General features: G+C 44.4%; 1 protein-coding gene across 4 annotated transcripts in view; it reads right to left on the minus strand.

Moving 5' to 3' along the window:
- Positions 1-25,361, minus strand: part of ATP11C (ATPase phospholipid transporting 11C (ATP11C blood group)) — a 273,446-nt gene that overhangs the window by 212,263 nt on the left and 35,822 nt on the right. For 3 of the 4 annotated variants that reach the window (XM_073599253.1, XM_073599254.1, XM_073599255.1), the window contains exon 1: positions 12,122-12,256. The exons of the other annotated variant lie outside the window; for it this stretch is intronic. In XM_073599253.1, the coding sequence (XP_073455354.1) occupies positions 12,122-12,172 (51 nt within the window). In that variant the 5' untranslated portion in view covers positions 12,173-12,256. Of the gene's footprint in view, positions 1-12,121; positions 12,257-25,361 lie in introns of those variants that run through there. 4 annotated transcript variants of the gene reach the window in all.

Here is a 25,361-nt window from a genome sequence, read left to right on the forward strand (position 1 = left end):
GTAAAAATTGGATTTTTGACCTACTGTAAAATCCATTTCTCTGAGTTCATTGACAGACACAGCTCTCCATTATTAAGAATCATAGGGTTATACCGCCCCCTACAGGAGTAGGACACTAGGCAGGAAAAAAAAAAAGACTTAGCTTATAGCAGAGAGGGGGGTGTATACCACCTAGGACTGCCCAGCTTTCAGTTTGGTAACCAGCAGTGTCAGAAGTATTAAAACTCCATAGAGGGGTGGGTGCTGTGTCTGTCAATGAACAAAGAGAAATGGATTTTACGTTAAGTCAAAAATCTCATTTTCTCTTTCGTTTATTGACAGACACAGTGCTCCATTATTCAGAACCATAGGGACGTCCCAAAGCAGTGCCAAACATGAGGGGTGGGACAACAAAAAATCAAGGCTAACACAAGAGCCAGCCAGGTAACAGGAGCTCAACATGGAACAAACTGGAGCCCAACCTGAACAATACCCCTTCAAAAGGGAATAGACCATCTAAACAGCAGCCTGCAAAACCTTGCGGCCAAAAGAGGCATCAGCAGATGCCAACACATTCACTTCGTAGAACGTTGTGAAAGTGTACACTGTTCACCAAGTGGCCACCTGGCAAACTTGCGTAACGAACGCCTGATGACAGAAGGCCCAAGAGGCACTAGGAACCCAAGAAGAATGCGCTGTAACGGGGAAAAGGAGGAACCCGATCCCTGACAGAATAGGCCAGAGTCATCATCTGTCTGATCCATCCAAAAATGGTTGCAGAAGAAGCAGACAGCCCCTTTCTTGGCCCGTTCGGGATCACAGTGAGTCTGACCTCCAAAAAGACTCAGTGGCTGCCAAATACACCTGAATTCCCCAAAACACATCCAGGGAGGATAAGGCAAATTCGTTAGGATGTTAACCAGGGACATAAGGAAGGCAATACAATGTCCTTGGTCAAAGGGAAATTAGAGGAAGGAATGATGGAAAAGTGCGAAGAACCACCTTAACCTTGTATAACACTGGGTAAGGTGTATGACATGATAATGCCATGACACCCTGCGAGGAGAGGTGATAGCCACAAAGAGGCCACCTTCCAAGAGAGTAGAATCTCCTGAATATTTTGAAAGAGGTTTCTGTAGAACCGAAATCATTAAGTTCAGATCCCACGGAGGTAGAAGAGACCACACCGGTGGAAACAGACGTTGAACCCCTTGAATAAAAAAGGTACGCACCAGGAAATGCGAGACCAGGGGATGCTGAAGAAGACCACCCAGTCTGACACCTGGCTCTTGATGGTACCTGAGGCCCATTCCTGCTCAACCCCTGTGCAGGGAGGTCGGAATCGGAGCCACCGAGAAAGGACAAGGATGAATGCCCAGTGACTCACACCAGGATATATGCGCTTTCCACATCCGGGAGGTACAACCTCCTAGGAGGTAGACTCCCTAGCCATCAGCAACATCGGAACTGCAGCACCTGGCTCATCACAGCAAGGCCGTTAAAACCAGCGACTCTAAAGCAGGATGGAAATACGGCCCTTGGGACAGTAGATTCTCCCCGAGAGGCAGTTTCCAAGGAACAAAAATCGACGGGACCCATCCGGAGCCAATAGAATGCCTGGAATCTCCGCAGCCGTGATCCTGCGCAAAAACCACAGCAGAGGCTAGAGAGGAGGAAAGGTGTACAGCAAACGTTACCGGCCCCATGGGCCACCAGAGTGATTGAAGGTGCCCACCAGAAGATCCCGTGACCCTGCCAGAAAGCTTGATACAGTTCTGTTGCGCCAGGACGCGAACAGATCCAACTCAGGAGTGTCCCATCCGATGAAAAACGCGGCCCGGCGAAGGGCCCACCCCACGGTCCAACCCTAGCGACTGAGGCATCCGCCTTTCAGTATTCCACTCCTGGAATGTGTACGTCGGAGAGTGCTGGAACGAGACGTTCTGCCCACCGAAGGATACTGGAAACTGCCAGGGCTGCCAACACCCTATTTGGCCCCCCTAATGACCGACATAAGCCACGGCCGTTGCATTGTCCGACTGGATCCGTACCGAGAGCCACCAAATTCAATCCGTCCATGATCCAGATATAGTCTAATCGCTCGAAGTTCCAGGATATTGCGCGGTAGTCCGGATTCCACCAGCGTCCAAAGACCCTGAGCAGAGCTCAGTCCCAGGATACCTCCCCACCCGGATAGACTGGCATTGGTGGTCACTCTGTTCAATACAAGGGGAGAAAGGATTTACCCCGCCAAAGAACCGAAGAGCAAAGCCACCGGACCAGGGAATCTTTGGCTTCCTGGCTCAGCAAAATCCGATTGTTCTGAGACCTCGGGCACTTGTCCCATTATGCCAGGATCTCCCCGAAGGGAGCTTGTATGGAACTGTGCAAATGGAATCGCCTCAAAAAAAGGTAGATACCATCAGACCCAAACACCCACATGCAGATCAGTAAATGAAAACGCAGCATGCAACTTCTGGAGTTTGTCCAGAGGAAGAAACACTCATGCCAGAGCTGAAGCCCAGGTCAGGCCCAGATAAGCCAATGTTCTGAAAAGGGCCAAGGCAGACTTCAGATAGTATAGAAGCCAACTGAAATCTGTCAAGGTCCGTATAGGAGCTACGTTGCCCCTCAGGGTAGTCAAGGACTTGCAGAAGAAGATCGTCCAGGTAGCCCAGGACCGCAAATGCCCTCCATCTTTTGGACTGTAAACAGGTTTGAATAAAACCCCTGAAACTGTTCCCAAAATGGGAACCGGGACAATCACACTCTGAAGCAACAGGGCTTGCACAGCCCCATGGAGGAGAACAGCAAACGGTCTGGCGAGAGACGCACATTGGAAGCAAAAAAAAAAAAAAAAAAAACTCTTTACGGGGAACAAGGCCGGAAAACTATCTTTTAACTGGACAAAATCAAGACGTGTAATGTCATCCAGGGTAGCCCCCCACAATACATGTCTAAGCACCACTACGGAAACAGAGCTCAGAAGCCAGGAGAACTGTGGCCAAGAGGCATATCAGACAAACTGCAGTGCCTAGACCAACAGGTCCGCCAATGCAGCAAAGTCAGGGGGATTCTGCTCCCCCTCCAGGTATGTCAGTTGGATCTTTAGAAGCCAGAGATTCCTCTATTGGAATCATGGTAGCCTTGAGCAGCCTAGAGACAGGGGGTCCAATACTGGTGGAACAATCCACTTCTGAAGGAGGGACTCCTCAAAGGGGTACGCAAGACGGCTTATGGGTGTCAAAAGGGGAACTGGCCCTCCACCGCAGCATCCCCCATCTTGAAAGGTTCCCGCACAGATGTAATAAGTGCGACAACCAGCGCCTTTTCGTGCACCACTGCAGTTGTGGAGGAATCATCCTCACTCCCTGATAGGACAGGGAGTGTGGCCACCAACCCAGGAAGGTGGGCCACGTTCATGGCGGCAGAGCCAGATATAGGATTGTTCGAGACAGAGGAGGTAGGGGAGGGCGGGGGGGTGACATTTACTAGGCTATGTGCCTAAGTGCTACCACAAAAAACTCAGGAGGGGGCCACCAGAGACCCCTGCTGACTGAGGGGATGACAGGGGATGTCAAAGAGGCCCCTCATAGGGGGGTGCCGACCACGGCCCCGCGCAAGGGGTGCCGACGGATGCTGTCCACAAGAGGTACCACTGAGGTCCCTCAAAGGGAGCGCCAGGAGCACCCGCGCCGGGCCCACCTAAAGGACCCCTAAAATGAGATTGCCCTCAGATCCCCCACAGCGCCGCGCCTCTGGTAGGAGGCAGCCACAAGGCCTAGCAGGCCGCAAAAGCCGCTGCCTAAATTTCCAGCTACCTGCCGCTTGTGTGCGGCCCGTGGGGGGACCGGACCGATCCAAGCCCACCCAGCACCCGGTCGGTAGGCCGCAAAGCCGCGGCCTAAATTACGACCACCCCAGGGAGTACCTGCGCCCCACAGCACATACAGGGAAGGAGGAGAGGGCCCCGTACTTACCAATCCAGCGAAGCGTGCAGGTAGTGCTCCGAGACAGATCCTCTCGCCACCAAAGTGGGGGCTGTCGGCCATGAGGAACGCTGCGACTCAGGCCAAGACCCGGTCATATGCGACCTCGCGAGACGTTTAACTCGCAGGGCCAACCACCGTCCACTGGCCTAGGGCATAGCTGCGGTCTGCACACGCTAGCTGGCCAGACTGGGGAGACCACTGGATCTTAGTGTCCAACCTGTCACCCAGCCCGGCAGTTGATTGTAGATCTCACCTGAGAAAAATCCAGGAAAAAAGAAAATAAACAAAAAAATTCCCAGGACTAGAGATCCCAGCAGGGAACTAGGTCCTTACTCCTGACTAGACAGAAAAAAAAAACTGAAGGCCTATAGCAGAGAGGGGGGTGTATACCACCTAAGACTGCCCATAGGCGTAGCCAAGTCTTTTTTTCTGCCTACTGTCCTACTCCTGTAGGGGGCGGTATAACCCTATGGTTCTGAATAATGGAGCGCTGTGTCTGTCAATGAACAAAAGAGAAATAAATGTTTGCTTTTGGGTTTAATACCACTTTAAGCCTAGGGCATGTGCTGAGTAAAGCGGTTATCCTCTATGGGCAAGCCAGGCTCATGTTTGGATTTCAAAGGCCGCCAGCATCCCTGCTCTGGCCAGGTGTAATATACACTTCATTCTTTATACATATGTAGTACAGGCTTGCACAGTAGAGCTGCATGATTCTGGCTAAAATGAGAATCACGATTTTTTTTGCTTAGAATAAAGGTCACGATTCTTGCAGTGTAACATCATCTTTCACATTATACAAAAAAAATTGGGCTAACTTTACTGTTTAGTTATTTTTTTAATTCATTAAAAGTGTATTTTTTTTTTTAATTGCGTTTGAAAAACTTTTTAAGCAAGTTTACGGCATTCATAGCCATCGTGGGCTGCAGGTTGGACACCCCTGATCTAAAACAGAAATAGCAGTTTAGGGTGGAGCAACACTAAAAAAGGTAATGACAAGCCTGAGCATAGATCCAAAAACATTTCGCTCCACTGGGCATAGCTGACAGGGATGTCACCGATGCGAGGGTTAGATTCATGCAAAATAAATGAGAAAATACTTAAAGGTATTAGCTCTGTTCAGCAAGCACATCACCGGTGTATGATATGTTAACTGTGACAGTAGGTTATTGTTGATGGTTTGAAAGATTCTCTCCGTGGCTCCTCTGGCGTAAGTGTATGATGGAAAGCTAAATATTACAATGCAGTAAAAACTCTCCTATAATCCTTCTTTGACAAAGGATGTATTTGTCATATGGTGAAAATTAATGTTTCAAAGCATTTTCTGCCTGAAAAGTTGGAAAAACACACAAGCAGAAGGAGACAATTCTACAGCCCTGACCTGGAATATCGGCCACACTGGAGCTCTATTCTATACAATATTCAATATTAATCCCATCTGGTAATAAATATACATCTGTTGTAGACAAGGGCATGCTCAATGATTAAAACCTAGCTACAACTAACAGTTTTATTTATTTGAAATGAAAGTTGGACAGAATAGGGACAGTTTCCACCACCACTTAACTTATTTCTGTACTTTATTTCATGGGTGTCAGAAAGAACACCCCACCTCTCAAGGCTTGTGTTGTCCAGCTATAATCTATTAGCAAAATAAATATATCTTTAGGTCACAATGTTTCTATATCGGTTTCAAAATCTGTAGTAGCACAATCCTAATGCTATGGCTGGATGCCCTTTGTGCCTCTTTAAAATCCATTTAGGTTTTGATCTAAAATAAAAGTCCTGAAAATAATGACCATTGTTCATACCCAAATTCCCCTTACCTGTAACTGCGGCCTATTTGTCCCTCCTGTCCATACTTTTTGCTTGGTGTCTCCCATGTAATGATCTCTGCTCTTTAACAGATGGAAGCAAGGGAAAATCTCCCTAGTGCCGGACTGACTGAATTAATACAGGATGTCCATTAAACACTGCATTCCAGTAAATGTATCTACCTTGCCAAAAATCTATGACAGGGAACGGATACAGCACGCTTCCTATTATCCCTTGATTCAAACAGTAGCTAGTGAGCCCTGTAATTTACGCTGTGCTGTGGCTAAATTAGTTCTGATGATGCACATCAAGTGAAGGGTGTTGCCTTTGGACTTCAAGTCAAATACTTGCAGCGGTTAGCTGCCTTTGTTGCAAAGAGCCAAAATGCTGCACCCTTCAAAAGCTTGCAAAAAGTCAGCGCTTCGAAAAGGAGCTAAAATATTCCACAGAAAGTGAATCGAGATTTTAAAAAACTGCAGAAGACAAAATAAGCCATTTACTTGTACACATAAGGCCCTATCTGTGGTTTACCAAATTTTCTACATTTTACAGCACCTGTCAATCTCTGAAAGCTTCACCCCAATAAATGAAGAAAGCCATTTATCTACATTCCATACAGCGACGACGAACCTTGGCACCCGAGATGTTTTGGAACTACATGCTGATACTGATGCTCATGCACTCTGCAGTGTAGGTGAGCATCATGGGAAATGTTGTTCTAAAACATCTGGGGTGCCAAGGTTCACCATCACTGCAAGTTAAGACCTTGTCTTAGAAGATACTGCTGACCAGGCCCAGACTGGGACAAAAAACAGGCCCGGGCATTTTAGACTGAGCAGCCCATTTTTATTATTTTTTTTAAACCAAAAATTATAAATATTGACAACTAACCCTTTCTCAATGTATTTTTGTTATATTTAGCCTGGTTCAATTACTGTGACAGGGATGATGGGGATTCTCACAAACTTACTTTGAGAGGAGAACCAAGACCCCTCTGGGCTTATTAGAGAGCTGTACAGCCAATCAGTTCCACTAAATGCCACCCCGTCACCCTCCTCACCGGCAGGTTTCCGACAGTTGCTGACCCCCAGATTAGGGTGTACCCAGGCACACCCCATGTGCACGTCTATGAGACCTGTCTTCACTTCTTACTGTGCAGAGGAGTTGGGAATTTGCTGTGTACATGCTTTGGGGGGATGCAGCAGAGCTGATTCTGCTCACCACACCAATACTTCAGCCCACCAATACTACAGACAACCACACCAATACTATGGGCCACCACACCAATATAACTGAACACCACGCGAGGAGGCAGGGCAGCACAACGTGACATTTAAAGTAAAATTAAAGTCGCTTGTCATACGTACCTCCTCTGTGTATCGGTTTTGCACAGAGCAGCCTGATCCTCCTCTTCTGGGGTCCCTCATCAGCACTCCTGGTCCCTCCCTCCTGCCGAGTGCCCCCACATCAAGCAGCTTGCAATGGGGGCACCCAAGCAGGCTCGCTCCTGATCTGCATGTCCATTCACACACAGAGCTTACTCCCTTAATGTTTTCCTCCCCAACAGAGACTTAAGGTAGCCATACACTACACAATCTGATTGTACAATCTCCTTTAGATTTTATAAAAGCAATGCATTGTATTTGTATAAAATAAACAAGCCCTTATACTCTATATTTCCTGGTAGATCTAAAGTAGAGTGTACAATCAGACTGTGTAGTGTATGGTCATCTTAAAATCATAATTTGTGAGTCTGTAATACTTGCATTACAGCTTGTTGACTTTTGTATCTTGTTTGCATCTACAGTTGGCCCTGTGGCTGCTGTCTGAGTAAAATATGTCCACCGTGTCCCATTATTACTGTCACTAAAGTAATCCCCATTGTTGGTGTCATATCCACCTTCCTCTCCCTTCCTATAGGGTGCTTCAGAGTCTTTAAATTCCCAAGCTGGCTAAAGTGATAAGGGCTAAGAGGCTTTAGCACTATGGTGGCTGTATGCAGGAGAGGGAACTGTACCACTGCAATATTGCCACAAAGTCCTACCCCCATAGTTACATGGTTAAAAAAAGACACAAGTCCATCCCGCTCAATCAACATAGAAAAAAAAAAACACAAATAGAAAATCTCCATATATACAATGCTATACCCACAGTTGAGACAGAGTCCCCAGTAAAGTATGATCCAATGTGCTCCAGTGGGGGGAAAAAAATTCCTTCTTGATCCCCCGAGAGGCAATCGGATTTTCCCTGGATCAACTTTACCTATAAAATGTTAGTATCCAGTTATATTATGTACATTTAGGAAATAATCCAGGCCTTTCTCCTAAAGAGAAGTATGTTTTTTTTTTTTTGGCTAATTATACTTACCTAGGTGGATGCTGCATCTGTCCCCCGCCGCCTCTTCACTGAGAACCGAGCCACCGAACACCGCTGATGGCTCAGTTCTCAAACCTTCCAGAGCGGGGAGCTACTGCCTATCAGTCAGCATCTCTCCTGCTCTGCTCCTCCACACTGATTGGAGCGTTGAGCTGTGGAGGGGCAGGGACCGGCTGTCTCAGCGGCTCGCTGAGAGGCTGAGACTGCCATCAGTCCAGGCAACTGGCAGATCCAGACTTCCTAAATCAGGATGACACGGTGCCTGGACTGATATATAGGAGAAGCCCAGCCAAACGAACTCAGGCTGGACTTCTCCTTTATAGCAATCTCTAGAGCTGGCCAGAACCAGCTCCTGAGGGAGTCTATTCCACATTTTCACAGCTCTTACTGTGAAGAAACCTTTCCGTATTTGGAGATGAAATCTCTTTTCCTCCAGACTTGTTCAGAGCTGTTTAACCCTCAACTCTCCTTCAAGGCAAAGGAACAGCAGCAGTGCCTTGACTACCTGGAATACAATTTCACCAAATGGTACAGGAGTAAAATCGCACAAAAATCGCTCACAAGTTGCACTGCATAATCACACCTCAAGTCACCACAACACACATCACACTAGTGTGAAGCATGCCTAAGTGCTGGACAAATACCCTGCAATCTAAAACAGCCACGTGTAAAAACTCTGTGTCCTCTTCTTGATAATAGTGTATGCATCTTTAACAGGGTGAATTCCCATTTACAAAACATTGCATGCTTACAGGCTGTGTGCTCATAACACTTGACATTTGGAGTGAGTTGGGACACCTTGCTTCAAATAAAGTTCAGTGACAAGCAGATCTTGAAGCCCTCAAAGTCCCCATAAGATTGATCTGCTCATGGTTGACACAAAGCTGGCTATGGACATTGTCACACAATAGTAATGTTTTGCCCCAAGAAGACACCATATCACTACAGCTACCCCAGCCAATTATATGCAGCCACCCCTCACCCCTTTCACATTTAGGCATCTGCATTACAACACAGGAAAACAGACCTTTGTAAACTTCACTGCATGCCTCGGGCATGCTCTGCTACACACAGGAAGGGGGCGTGGCTGAGCCGAGGACATGGACAGCAGAGACAGCCTGAAAGACAAGGAACCTACAGACAGTATGTGAAATCAAAACGCTGCTCCACACACTCCAGCATCACTTGTCATATGGGCTGCAGATGAGTGTGGTAGGAGAAATTCTGGGGGTGTAGAAATACCCACCTGGCGCTGCTTCTGCCTGCTCCCAATTGAACACCCCCCCTCCCCTCCTCTTCGTGGGGAGCTCTGAAGCCAAGTGACTCCGGGCTGTACACTAGGTGCTGATGCCAGCACAGTGCAGACCGCTGGTTGTGGGGGCTGCAACTACCACTCATAGGGCCACTTACTGCCAACCCAGGTAGTGATCGCTGCATCCTCCTCCGCTAAATATCTGACATCGCTCTACTCCCTGTCTTTTCCCATCCATGAGCGGCAGTCAGCGCAGAGGAAAGACAAGCCTGTTCGGCTTCTCTGTCTGCTATAGCGGCCTTGGCCTGGCCAACCGGGCAAATGCCCACTGTGCCCAATGGCCAGTCCGGGCCTGCTGCTGACAATCTTTAGAAGCCAACAGTGGCAGGACCATGTGAGATCTCAGAACAAATTAAATGAATACAACATGATCCAGTTTCCTAAAAAAAAATTAAAAGGACAAATAAATTATTTACTGATCACAACAGCATTAGGATATATTCAGAATAACCTTCAATGTTTCAGAGTTTGATCCAAGGCCCCTTTCACGCAGGTGGACTGATCAGACCATCCATTGCTCTCTTTGGAGCGGCTGATGCCAATGTGTCTGTGGACACCTGCCAACATCGATCCAATCCTATCTGCTAAAAACAGATGAGGGATCCGTTCCTCAACCGTCTGGTGGATCGGATGACAGTCTAATGGAAACAGACAGGCAGTCCGTGAACATCCGACTGCCCATAGAGGAAATCTGGCTGTGTCCGCTCTGCAGCAGTGGAGTGAACACAGGCCTTTCATCTGCCTGCTCAGTGGGGGTCAGCTGAGAGATTCCCCACTGGGCAGGAGGATCCATCCATCTGAAAGGGGCCTAAAAGACCCAATGAAAAAATAGCTTGGCTCTCCCAAGACTTCTCAAGAGAAGATAAGATTTGACCATCCACACATAAGTGCAAAAAAAAAAAAATAATGGATTGTTACTAGTCAACTACAGAATGGCAAATCCACTGGCAGGTAGAACAGTAAATGCATACAAATTAGCTTGATGTCCCTCCTTATAATACTAAAAGCTCCTGCATGACCGTCTAAACAAGAAAAAAAGAATAACACACACCACCTGGGTACACACACTGTTTTTTAATTCCATCAGAGGGCTAGGAAAACAAAAAATAAAAAAAAATATAAAACAGAAATCACAGATTCCTGTTTTCACACAAGCAACATGGAAACAGGAATCCCCCTCCCTATGCTATTGTATTTGGAGAGGGTGGATTCCCCACTCCCATCAAAACACACCGATCAGCACTGCAGCCAAGGGCTTCAGCGGCTGATCAAAAGCAGGTTTTCCAGCAGGACTGTTCGACAAAAGGTAGTTTAACGACTTCTGTTGAACAGAGGGGGCTACACAGATCGAAATTCAGCTAGTTCCTGCTGAACAGTCTGAATTTCAATACGTGTGTATTCAGCTTAAAAGAGAAGTTCACTTAAAAAAATATATATTATACACACACACTTTTTTGCATGTAAAAAAAAAAAAAGTTCATTTATTAGTTTTTTTTGTTGCAATAGCCTGGAAAGCATTGTACCAGCGATCAGCAGATCGCTGATGCCATGCAGGTCTCCTGCACACAGTCAGCGTACCCGATTGCCCATACATCCCGTACAGGTAAGCAGATACTCCCTGACAGGAAGACTACTACCACAACACTGTGGTAGTTCATTGAGAACTACAAGTCAACAACTGCTAAGGATGGTAGTTCATTCATACACACACAGTTTTGTGTATTAATGTCATCGGTCATGTGGACGGAGCCCCACACAGCCACACTGTTTTCAAACAGCGACAGCTAGTACAGGAACGTCTCCACCCTAAGATCAAGTGAAACATGTAACATGTTCCCAAAGATGAAATTATCCTTTAAATCAAATCCGCCTCAATTTGGGTCTCCCATTCTCCTCTCCAAATTCAAGGATACCATGGACTACAGTTCTCCCTTGGGCACTCTGCTTTCCTCCTATACTCAAAAGACATGCTGGCAGGATAATTGGCTCCTGTGTACAATTGGCCCATATGTGAGATATGGATAATAGACTGTAAACTCATTGAAGACAGGGGCTGATGTGAATGTACAGTATTGTAAAGTTCTGCATAATTTGTTGGTGCTACATAAACTGAGTATATAATTTTATCTGAATGTCCTGGACAAGGTGTCAATACCAAACTATTACACTGCCCATACATGGCTCAAAATTTGGCCCCAGTTCAGCAGGGACCAGCCAACTTTCATACCATGTATGAGCTAATTGGTTCTACACAAGTCAATAGACTTGTGTACAACCAGCCTGTCGGGTTTTTCCCCAATCAGTGTCACCGCCTATAGCCAGCAATACTAATCATTGTGTATTGCCATCGGGGAAGGCTCCTGGCCAGAATACAATAGCTCAGCAGGAGTGATACCCTAATCGACAGTGAATGTGTGGATGGGGGAATCAGTTTTTTTTTTTTTTTTTTGTCCAACCCACTGCGTGAACGGAAAAAAAAAAAAATGAAAAAATATACAATATATGGTTTATAGCCACATATTAGAACCTAAAAATCTCAAATTCTATTCTATATATTCTGTGTACTAGTGAAGTATTCCTAACACTCATTCCACTGACATATAATACTATACAAATGGAAAACTTGCTTGTCCAAGAAAAACAGTCTTACCCACAATGCCGAAAGGGTAAATGAGGATTCATCGCTATGATATGGCTGCATTTCACCCAGAAATGATCAAATCATGAGCTCTCCAGGCACGCTGTAAAGTCACACTGAGCGGCTAGTGTTCTAAAATACAGAGTGGACAAAGGTCGCCTAAAGAATTTGTACAGAGTTAACCTTAAAAACAACTCCAGCCAAAAGCAGAACAAGCACCAGAAATCAGAAGTCACTACAGAATGACACTTTGCAACAGAGACCTAAAAAAAAAAACAAAACAAAAAAAAAAACACAGCTTACCAGTTTCCTTTATATCCCCCCCCCCCTCCACCCCCCCAGAATGCCCTAAAGCAGGGATATGCAATTAGCAGACCTCCAGCTGTTGCAGAACTACAAGTCCCATGAGGCATAGCAAGACTGACAGCCACAAGCATGATGGGACTAGTAGTTTTGCAACGGCTGGAGGACCGTTTATTGCATATCCCTGCCCTAAAGGCACAACCTTTTAGTTTTGGACAGAGTGTGGAGGAATCAGAATACCTGTCACCTTTTATTGCTGTCTGTGTCCCCGTTAGGGAGATTCACCCCCTTTGTCCAGCTTACCATTATCATCGAAGGTGAAAGGAAGAGAAAATCCCAAATTTTGGATTGACACCTGAACAGTAATAGAGGGGAAATCTTCCAATGGGAACATTAGTTCTGGTGACACCCCAGGATTCCTTCACTTTTGGAAGGATTTTCCCTTACTTTCCATTTTGGCTATGGGACAGGAAGTAAATTGAAATCTTCCCTACGGGGCTCAAAAAAAACTGACAGGGGTTAGAACTTTCCATTACTCTATACGAAATTAAAAAAAAAAAAAAAAACCCTTAGGGTTCAGATCCAGCAGGGATTCTCTCTTCAGTACATAACCTTGTGACCGCACTTCCTCTAATGTGTGCATTCTCTAGTCAGGAGACATTTTTATAAAAGAGAAAACTCACATGCTAAAGGTCCAAAACATTATATGGAAAAGCTGCTAGCACAATACTCGGGCCAAGTATTACAGTATAGAAAGAAACTGCAGCACTGGAAAATTACAAAATAAAAGATAACACCACTCAATACAAATATTTGTGCCAATATGGACAGGATTAGATGCATTTCCAGATCCCACTTAAAGCGGGGTTCCACCCAAATTTTGAACAATATCTGTATGTATTCTCTTCCTTGCCTAGATGCTGACATGCCGTAAAAAAAATTTAAATCGCCGTAATTACCGTTTATTTTTCTATTCTTCTTTGCACTTCCTGGTTCTCCTCCCATGGGAGTAGGCGTGTTTCTAGCCTCTCCCAGACTCCTGGGAGCTAGTCTCAGGCTTCCCAGGATGCCACTGAGCATGTGCGGGAACGAGCGGTGAATGCTGGGAGCACAGCATTCACCACATCCAGGAAATAAATGCTTGTGGGCTTCAAATGCCCACAATGAAGATGGAAACCGCCTGCAGTGAATAATATAAGTTATTCTTTCCGACGAAATCTGACACAGGCGGACATATTACACACAATATGTGAGTATGTAATGCTGAGAAGAAAAGTTTGTGAATGAACTCAAAAAAAACAAAAAAAAAAAACCATAGATAGTTGGACCCCCGCTTTAACTTAGACATGATCATAATGGGATTCCCCTTTAAAAGTGACTGTGCTCAAATAAATGAAACAATTCATATAAGATAATGCATCAATACATGTACCCAGGGGCTGGAAGGCTGAAAGTTGGAAAAGACTAAGAGCCCATTCACACAGGGACGACTTGTCAGGCGACCTAGTCGCCTGACAAGTCGCCTCCCGTTCTGTGCTATGGAACCGTTCTAAGGGGAGCGACGCAAGTCGCTCCAACTTAGAAAAAGGTTCCTGTACGACTTCGGGGGCGACTTGGGGCGACTTGCATAGACTTCTATACAGAAGTCGTTTTGCAAGTCGCCCGGGCAGTCGTTTGCAGGTCGCCTCGCTGAGGCGACCTGCAAGTCGTGTTGCCCCTGTGTGAATGGGGTCTTACTATGTAACTAAGTGGGCTTCACTATGGTCAGCTTTCTTTCCGGTTTCCATGTACTCGAGAGATAGCAATTAAAAGATCGGATTGGATGTCCATTTGGCTGTGGTGCTGGCCAGCTGATATTTTTTCATCCCTAACACAAGCTGGCTACCCCCTCCCCCAGCTTCAATCCTGTTTTAAGTAGAATTCCAGCCCAGACCTAACTAGCTAAACCACTTCCCACCCAGCCTATAGTAATATAGCGGATGAAGCAGGAGCTCTGCTATTCTGGGTGGACGTATGATGTCCTCCCAGGATCGGGCCGCGCTGCAGATGTCACCCTGATGATGATAGATCAGTGTATCAGGTCGCTGTTGGTACCATTTGATCATTGAGACCAATTACAGCAAATCACAAGGCAATGGTACACAATGAATGACTTCCAGTCACAGCCAGTCATTGTGTAGTAAATACAAATAAAGCAATCAGCGCAAAAAATAATTCCTAAATAAGCTAAAAACTAATGCAGCTAGCACAAAAAGATCATCACATAATCCAAGTAAAATGCCTAAGGTAAAGTGCAGCGCAAAAACAGGTAAATTAAAAATGCAATGATAAATGCAGTATTAAAAAAGCAAAATCACAAAAAAGTCCAACAAGAGGGGAAGAGGATCAAAAGTCTCAGCAAGCACCAAGAGGATTCCACATGACAATCGCACAATTCAAGGAAGTAAATGGTGACTGATCCTCCACCTTCAGAGCCATCGTTTCGCTCACCTTAAGGACTGGACCACTGAATTAACAGATGGTCAAATAGGCAGGTCCCTTCATAGGGTAAATGATCCAGGCAAAGACGGGCACTCCACTCTGTCACCATTATCTTCCTTGAATTGTTGGGCTTTTTGTGATTGCTTTTTTAATACTGCATTTATCATTGCATTTTCTTCCCTGTTCCCTTATGCATTCATTGTGTAGATCTCTGAGATTGGTCAATGGTACTGGCAGGTCCAATCACAGTGCATCTATACAATGTGATAGCTGTGGCCAATCACAGCTTCACAATAGTACACACTGGATGAATTGATGTCAATCATAAAAATGGTTACTTATAACCATGATATTCCTTGTTATAAGCACTATAACACTGTTATAGTGTGTAAACAAAACAAAAAAAAAAAGTTAAAATTAATTTTTTTACATACTGTCACCAGTGTATCACCAGCACACCAGTTATATGATAATGCTGCACTGCACTGGTGACAGTATGTAAAAAATAAATAAATAAAACACTACCAATCATTGTGTTCATTCAGAAAAGTAAAGGGCCAGTAAATTTTACCAGCCCCTTCTCCCACTCTAAATCGTGATAGAAACCTACACAGCAGCTGGTGGGAGGAGAATAGAGGAGGGGAAGCTGTCAGCTCTGCCAGGAGGTGGGAGGGGAACCAAAGGAGCACACAGGGTGGCCCGGGCAGCAAAAAGAAGGGGAACTTGGACAGTAGTGGTGACATTTACTGGAACCAATCCCCTATAATTCTCCTCCTGCAGCAGCTGAATGCCGATGGGAGGGAAAGGAGGAGAAGCTGGCTTACAGCTGCTACAGGGGGAAAACACAGGAGATAGGTCCCAGTAAATGCCACCCCCACTCCTGTCCAAATCCTGGGGGTTGGCAAGGAAGGAACGCAATTTACCCATCTACCTGGTACCTGCCCATGATCGATGGATTGCCAACCCCAGTGCTACAGGAACTAAAGAAAACACGGGACAGAGATAAGGAGAAGGGGGCTGGTAAAAGCAAGTATTTTGGAGGCTCCGGAAATAGAAGGTTAGAAACTTATGATGTTGGGGTGAACCAATGAATATCGTAATCTGCACCACCATCTCATATCTAATATATTTACACTGCCTTTCTTCAGATCATCAATCTTCAAAATAGGAACCATGATAAATTAATACCAAATAAATACTAGTTTGTGTGTGCAATTATATACATGCGCACCTACATATATACTGAATATATTTTGTGGCTATTGGGGCATATATTTAAATGAAAGCTTTTGTACTTGGAGTTTAGCTTTACACAATTATAAATATAATGTACACACAATTCATTTATTATCGAGCAATAAAAGGCATTGACAGGCTCATCCGTCCATTTTGCACAATGCACAGTTTTCATGCCATGCCATTATTGATCAGCTTGTCAGATAATGACACAACATGACTGTATTAAAGATCGATCCCTGCATCTTTGAAAGGGAGGACAAAATTGTGCAGCCGTCAGCCCACTTTACTGGTTCCAGACAAGAGGTTCTGCTCTTTGTATTCCATTTGTGGCAGTTCATTTCCATAGACTGTAAGAAAGCGGATCTGACGAGCGAAGTTCTGCTTACATATAACAACTAATGGATTCATGCTGTAGCCTAGTCAGTATTAAAAGTGAAACATAAAAAGAGATTCTAAAAACTTCAATTATGAACAGCCAATATAAAAGGCAGGATAGAGCATAAGACACAACTTGCAGCTTTGAAGGAAGGGAAATGGTATGCACTTTATCATCATCATGTCAGCGTTCCGCTTTATGTTCAGGAATATACCAATTCAAATTCAAGCCTGCAAAAACAGACACCAATAATGTTGGTGGCATATGCTGTGCTGCCAATGAGGTTGATTTACTACACAGGTAGAGCATGCTCACCTTTAAAGTTAGGGGTGAAACCGAAAATGAAGGATGCACTAGGCCGAAACCCGAAAGCGATACCGAAAATGACAGTTTTTAAAAAATATTTATATTTTTAAATACAATTGTATTATATTCAACTTTTTAATTAATATCATCAATTTAAATTAATATGACATTTATTCTTGGCCATTATTGGCACCTTTAGTGCAAGAAAGGTCAAGAAAAATGCAGTCTGCAGTCTCTGACCATCTCTTGTATCATGTTCCCAGTCTCATACAAACTCTTGTATCATGTCTGCAATCTCTTACTTAAACACATTGCTAATAGTATTAGCAAAATTTCCATTCGGCACACCTCTAGCAGACATGACGCAGGAGACAGTCAGAGACTGCAGACATGATACAAGAGATCTACATAATGCTTGGGTAGTATTATGCCCTGTACACACGGTCGGACATTGATCGGACATTCCGACCACAAAATCCATGGATTTTTTTCCGACGGATGTTGGCTCAAACTTGTCTTACATACACACGGTCAGACAAAGTTGTCAGAAAATACGATCGTTCTGAACGTGGTGACGTAAAACACGTACGTCGGGACTATAAACGGGTCAGTAGCCAATAGCTTTCGTCTCTTAATTTATTCTGAGCATGCGTGGCACTTTGTGCGTCAGATTTGTGTACACATGATTGGAATTTCCGACAATGGATTTTGTTGTCTGAAAATTTTATAGCCTGCTCTCAAACATTGTGTATCGGAAATTCCTATGGAAAATGTGTGATGGAGCCCACACACAGTCGGAATTTCCGAAACGAGGTCCTATCACACATTTTCCGACGGAAAATCCTATCGTGTGTACAGGGCATTAGAGTAAATGTTCACTTTCTTTTACACAATTCATTAGGATAAGTGAAAATGCACTTTGAAAGTTAACATGCTTTAGAAAATCAGGGTCATTGCACACTAGACCACAGCACTGCGGTATACAAAGATTAAAGTTCAGTATACATGTTCCACTTCCACCAAAAAGACTAAAGAGTCATGGGATGCTGGCAGCAAATACAACAAACTGTTTACCTTATGACTACTCGATCTTTAGACTTTTTAGCAAAAATGCTAATTCATTCTGAACTGAAAAGGACCTTTAAACCTCAAATTACTAGCTAGTGGAAAATTAAAGATAATCTCCATCCAAAACAACATTGTTTAGGTGGAAACATCTTCCAGCATTCCATCCAATAGGGAGATTTCCTTTGGGAGTTTGTATCTGCCCATTCTATAGGGCTATAAATGAGGTCATATGGATTCCACAATCATTTATTGGTTTTATATTATGGAAATCGCATCAAGACTGGATGGCACCATCATCTGATTTTGTAAAGACTGGATGATGGACACAAAAATTCTAGTGTAGGAATACAGCCTATAGCAGCCATGAAAATCAGTCTGGCGGCGAGTGTATAAAAACGTACCCACTTCAATACCGGGCACTTTCACCCCTTCCTGCCCAGGTCAATTTTTAGCTTTCAGCACTGTCACACTTTGAATGACAATTGCGCAGTCATGCAACATTGTACCCATAAGACATTTTTTTCATTTTTTTTCCCAAAACTAGAGCTTTCTTTTGGTGGTATTTAAAGGAGAAGTCCAGCCTGAGTTTGTTTGGTTGGGCTTCTCATATGGGTCAAAGAAGCGCAATTAATTTTGCACTCCTGTGACCCGTTTTCAGCAGAGAGCGGTCTAAAGTCAGCTTTTTGCTGACATCACAGGAATCAGTCTGGACTGAGAGCCTGAGAAGGACGCTCTCCATAGCTGAGCGCCCCAGTGAGCGGGGGGGGGTCCGAGCAGAGAGCAGCTGATTGACAGGCACCAGCTCTCTGCTCGGGGAGCCAAGAGAACCAAGCCATCGGCGGTCTTCGATCGCTCGGTTCTCAATGTAGAGGCACCAGATCACCTATGATTTTTGGGGGGGGGGTTGGAAAAAAAAAATCCCCACACTTCTCTCTTTAATCACCACTAGGTTTTTATATTTTTTGCTACATAAATGAAAAAAAGACCGAACATTTAGAAGAAAAAAAAAAAAACAGTTTCGTTTATAAAATTTGGCATATAGAATTTCACTGGTATAAGCAACCATTTTTACTGAATGAAACTGACTTGGTGTTTACTATTGCGGTTAGCTGTGGTAGGCCAGCTAAATGACATGTTACAGATGGGTTGTGATTGGCCCATGTGACCAATCACTGCTAGCAACACAATTATATACAATGGATGGCATGAATCAAACCTATTCATGGTTTACAATTGTCATTTGATCTACTGTGATTGGTCACAGCAATCACGTGGCACTGGCAGCAGGCCGGTACACTGATCAGTCATCGGCAGACTGCACCAGAGTGCGGCCGTGCGCAAGGCGCATTCCGGGAGGACATTATATGACATCCATGCAGAATGATGAATGCACAGTGCAATAATGTAGCGCAACTAGGATGCAACTTGAATGTGTTTTGCATATTCTATGGGGCCACAATCACGCTGGAATCGCACCAAAGTAGTATAGGAACTTTCTCCAAAATTGCCGAGTTGCAATAATGTGAGCGGTCACCACTGAAAACAATGTTCTTTCCATTGTTATGCAATTCTGTGCAACTTAAAGCGCATCTGAAATCATATCATACTAGTGTGAACAGAGCCTTAAAAGTGGTCTACTACTACTAATATATATATATATATATATATATATATATATATATATATATATATATATATATATATATATATATATATATATATATATATATATATATATATATATATATTTGCAACTTCATAAAGATGAACATGTCTGATGGTAATGACTATTTTGCTTTGATGCAGAATTCTCTAAAGCTTTCTTACCTTGCATTAAGACATAATTTACTATGCAGCCCAGTACCTGACACTCAGTATGGTTGTACTGGTGCCCACTTCCTCCATTACAGCATAGTAACTGGCAACGCACTCATGTAAAATACCAGTGGCCTAGCTGTCAGTCTAATCCTTTTAAAATGTTGAAAACAGTGGGTTAGCGTACCAGCCAGAGAGTGAAGATTTTCAGTAAGAGGGGTGCATCGACCACCCTTCTCCCATTTTGAGCTCACTTTGATGGAAACCTGGCATAAAAGAAAATCTGTTGGCTACCAATACCAACATTGTCTTTGAAAACTTCCAGTTGCCTTGCTGCCATTGCTGACCCCCTGGGTTTAATAGCCACTGATAATCAAACCAAAAAATAAATAAAAAAATAGAAATAGAATATATTGTAGCTTACTAGTGCTTAGATGTGGTAACTGCATTCTTTTTTTACTTTATTTCACCAACTGATCCTGCCAGTAACATTTTGTGTCCTGGAGTGACATCAGTACCTGAAGGGGCAGCGTTGTCACCCTACGACAGGAAGTGTGAAGAGTACAGAACACTTCCTAATAACACAGGAGGGAGGTGTTCTGTAGTCCACTGAGAGAGCTTGGAACAATGCTAACTGATTAGTCAGAGGCAGGGACCACAGGAAAGGATCAGCTTTCTAGATGTCCGGCACAATCAACAGGTCATTTTTGCGCAAATTCAACAGTTAACAAACTTTCATGATATTTACATACAAAACTTTATCAACTACGTACACCAGTAGCTCCAGCTTCTCTGGTTCATGTAGCAGTTAAATTTTCAGGTGGTCAACAAAGGCAGTGTTTTAAATCCTAAAAAGTACCTTACCTCCCACTACAATATGTGTGTGCAAAGGAAGCTGCAACAAGATAAAAGATGAATTACGTAGAAGGCCTCATTCTTGCTGTTATCTGCTCTGCCCATAAGTAGGAGTCTGAATATTCCTTAGCAACAGGTTACTCTGCAAAACAACCAGTTATACTTATTTCTGCTGAACCAAGAGGTAATGTGTGAGGTTTTTCTTCTACAGTTTAGCCCTGAAATGAAGATAGAAAACACTGTACTGGTTCTGCCAAGTTGCTCACATGCACATAGATACAACTGTTAATGACAGTGAGTTGTAGTGAGGATGGCATCAAAAGCTGCATACTACAGAAGGAACTAACAACTATCAGGAGGCTTGAGAAAAAAAAGACAGAATAAATGTAATTGTAAATAAATACATCTGCATACTAATCTGAGATTCCAAACTTGTTTTTCTTAAAGTGGAGCTCCACCAAAAAGGGGAAACGCTGCTTGTTCATACCCTCCCTCTCCTGCCACACTTGGCACATTTTTTTTTGGGGGGGGGGGGGGGAGCAAGTACCTGGTTTTGACTGGTACCCACTACCATTTTTGGGTGAGATCGCCAATCTACATCTCCAGCCCCTTCTCCCCACTCCTTTGCAAGGATTCATTTAAAGCGGACTTGCCATAAAAATTCAGAAAGGATCATAACCAAACTTTATGATTATTATTTGGAGTTAAAAAAGGTACATCTTTATTACCTGAAAAAAAAAAAAAAAAAAGCCTAAAGCCTATTTTTTCCTTTGATCAACCCAGTGGGCTGACCGAAAAAAATACTTACAATTACTTAATGGGTTATAGGCCACCTTCAGGTGATGGACACTGGTATATCCAATACAGGAAGTTCACTCCCTATAGCAAAGCAATATACTTAAACCCCCAAAAAAGAGGGGAGGGACCTCTGTGTCCCATGATGTACTCAAAGAAAAGGATTTTACAGGTAAGTGGCTATAAAAATCCTATTTTCTTTATCGTACATCATGGGTCACAGAGCCTTAAGTAATTACTTAATGGGACGTCCCATAGCAATGCTACTTGAGGGGAGGGAGACACAACCCGGAGGGTACCCCAGACTTGAGGACCTATGCTGCTGCCTGCAGCACACTGCGCCCAAAGGCGATATCCTCATACCTCCTTACATCCAGCTGATAGAATTTTGTGAATGTATGCACTGAAGACCAAGTTGCGGCCTTACAGATCTGAGCCATGGAGGCCTGATGATGCACAGCCCAAGAAGCAATAACTGCCCTGGCAGAGTGCACCTTAACTTGAAAAGGGGGGTATCTTACCCCTTAAATCATAAGTTTGAATTATAACTTGCCAAATCCACTTAGCGACAATGGATTTTGATGCTGCCTGTCCTTTCTTAGGACCCTCTGGCAGAATAAATAAGACATCAGTCCTACGAATCTGAGCAGTTGCCTTTAAACAGATTTCCACTGCTCTCACCACATCAAGACAATGTAGTGACTTCTCTTCCCTGGAACATGGTTTTGGAAAAAACGATGGCAGGACAATATCTTGGTTCAGGTGAAAACCTGAAACCACTTTTGGCAAAAAGTCTGGACGAGGGCGTAACACCACTCTGTCCTCATGAAAAATCAAATTATGGCTCTTTACAAGAAAGAGCAGCCAATTCCGAAACCCTCCTTGCTGAGGATATAGTAACCAAAAATACCAACTTCTTTGTCAAAAGGACTAAGGCGAATATGTTGTATCGGTTCAAATGGCAAAACAAAGTTCAAGTTCCAAAAGTTCAAGGGAGGTTTGACGGGCGGATTAAGCCGCATCACCCCTTGCATAAAACTTCGGACTAAAGAATGTGTAGCAAGCGGTCTTTGAAATTAGACCGATAAAGCTGAGACTTGGCTTTTAATAGTACTCAAGGCCAAATTTCATTTCTACCCCTAATTGTAGAAAGGCATGAATTCTGCCTAGGATATATCTCTGAGGGTGTCAACCCTTGGATTCACAATAGGAAACATAAGCCCTTCAGACCCTATAATATATAGTTCTGGAAGCTGGCTTCCTTGCATTAATCAGGGTAGAGATAACTGACCCGGAAAGCCCGCGTATCTTCAGAATGTGAGTTTCAATAGCCAAGCCGTTAAATTTAGAGGCCGTAAGGTAGGATGGAAAAATCGGTCCCTGTGAGAGACGATCTGGCTGTAGTGGGAGGGACCATGGGCCCTCCACTGCCATCTTTACGATTTCTGCATACCGTGACCTTCTGGGCCATGCTGGTGCAACCAGAATTACCATTTTTCTTTCCAGCTTGATCCTGCAAAGAAGTCGAGGCAGCAACTGAATAGGGGGGGGAATGCATAGATCAGTGAGAACTGATCCCACAGGGTCACCAACGCATCCATTCTGTATGCGAGATGATCCCTTGTTCTGGCCACAAAGTTGACTAACTTTATGTTGAACCTGGACGCTAGAAGATCTACGTCCGGAGACCCCCATCTTTGGCAAACAGCCCGAAATATGTCGGGGTGAAGAGACCATTCCCCTGGGAATAACTGCTGGCGACTCAAGTAGTCTGCCTGCCAATTCTCTACTCCCGGAATGAAGACTGCTGATAGGCACGGAACATTCCTTTCTGCCCAAGTTAGAATATGGTTCACCTCTCTCTGCGCTGAGAGACTTTTGGTGCCCCCTTGGTGATTGATATAGGCCACAGCTGTGGCATTGTCGGATTGAATCCTGACAGGACAATCCTGTAACCTGAAAGTCCAGGCCTTTAGAGCCAGACGCACTGCCCGAATCTCTAGGATATTGATGGGCAAGGTTCTTTTGGTTCTTGACCACTGTCCCTGGAAAGTTGTCTTTTCTAGTACTGCTCCCCAGCCTAAAACGCTGGCATCCGTTGTTACCACATTCCAGACGACTGGTCTGAAAGATTTTCCTTTCAGCAGATTATGGGTTAGTAACCACCAAGTGAGGCTTTGGGACACTCTTGGGGACAGCCGTATTGGCAAGTCTAAAGCTTCAATTGTTTTGTTCCAAGCGGACAGGATACGGTTTTGCAACAGTCTTGAATGGAACTGGGCATAGGGAACTGCTTCGAATGAAGCCACCATGGTTCCTAGTAACCTCATGCAAAGGTGAATTAAGGGGTCGCCTTTTGACCTGACCATCCGCACCAGCTCTCTTATGGAGTTGATTTTTGCCTGAGGCAAGAACACCTTTTCCTGGGCTGAGTCTATGATCAGACCCAAGTACTCCAGCCTTTTTAGCGGTATTAAGGAAGATTTCTCTAGGTTGAGAATCCAATCCAAACTTTCCAGATAATTGGTTGTAATGCGTACGCTTTGCTCCAAATGAGCCACTGACTGGTCTATTAGCAATAGATCGTCTAGGTACGCTACGACCGTTATGCCCTGTGCCCTTAACCTGGCTAGAGGTGGGGCCAGCACTTTTGTGAACAACCAGGGTGCTGTGGCTAGCCCGAAGGGCTACAAAACGGGAAATGCTGCTGTTCGAACCGCAGAAACTTTTGGTGAGCAGGAAATATATGAACATGCAGATATGCATCCCTGATGTCGATAGATGCCAGAAGTTTTCCTCCTAGAAGGATAGAAACTACTGACCTGATCGTCTCCATGCGAAAGGAGCGGATCTTCAGGAACCGATTTAGATTTTTTAGATCTAGAATGGGTCTGACATCTCCATTTGGTTTTGGTACCATAAAAAAGATTTGAATAAAACCCCAAAACCTTGCTCTTTTGTGGGGATCTGTATGATCATCCCTTGAGATATTAATCGGTCTAGTGCCTGAAACAGAGATGGTCTTTTCTCTGGATCTTCGGGAACGCTTGACGTCAGGAAACGAGACGGTGGAAAGTCCCGAAATTCCAGCTTGTACCCCAGCGTTACCATGGAGATGACCCATCTGTCCTGAATTTCCTCTTTGCAGCCTTCTGAAAACTGCAGAAGTCTAACCCCCACCTTGGTGAGGGGGGTTGCCTCTTCATGAGGCTTTAGGATTCTGCTTTGTAGGTTTCTGACCCCAGGACTTCTTTTGAGCCTGGGTCAGACCCTGAGGTTTTCCTCTAGAGTCTGACAGCGGAGGCCATCGCCACTCCCTAGAGGCGGAAGCCCCGGTGCAGTGGAAAGAGCCCATTATATGAAGGGCGTTTATACTTTCTTTTGACTGGCAAAAGACTACTTTTCCCACTAGAAATTGTTTGGATATATTTGTCTAAGTCTTCTCCAAATAGTCGCTCCCCATGAAAAGGGAACCCAGTTAGGAGGTTTTTACATGGTGCTTCAGCTGACCAATTTTTTAACCACGGGATTCTACGCATATGCACAAGCATAAGCGTAAGGCGGGACGCCTGGTGAATAGAATCTTTAATGGCATCTATGGCAAAGCATAATGCTTTTGGCAGTTCAGCCAATTCCAGAGCTTGTTGTGCAGGAACCTCTCTAAGGGCCTGTTTAAATTGGTCCTTTATGGATTGACAGACGCCTATTGCAGCGACTGCAGGCTGAGTAATGGCACCTGCCAAGGAAAAAGTAGATTTTAACAGGGATTCCATCTGTTGGATCCTTAAGCATCTGTGCATTGTCTACAGGACAAAGTTAAGCCTTTATTCACACTGGAAATCGCAGCGTCAACTGCTGGTACTTTCCATTTTTTGGAAAATTTCTCCTCCAGGGGATAGAGAATTGAAGGGAGAAAATGCTTATCCGGGTGATCCCATTCAGCAAAAATAAGCTGTTCTAGTAATGCATGTGCAGGAAACGTATGCAAAGGCAGAGAAGGTTTTAAGGAACCCA

The sequence above is a fragment of the Aquarana catesbeiana genome, linkage group LG09 (assembly GCF_042186555.1).
Source record: "Aquarana catesbeiana isolate 2022-GZ linkage group LG09, ASM4218655v1, whole genome shotgun sequence".
Classification (NCBI taxonomy): Eukaryota; Metazoa; Chordata; class Amphibia; order Anura; family Ranidae; genus Aquarana; species Aquarana catesbeiana.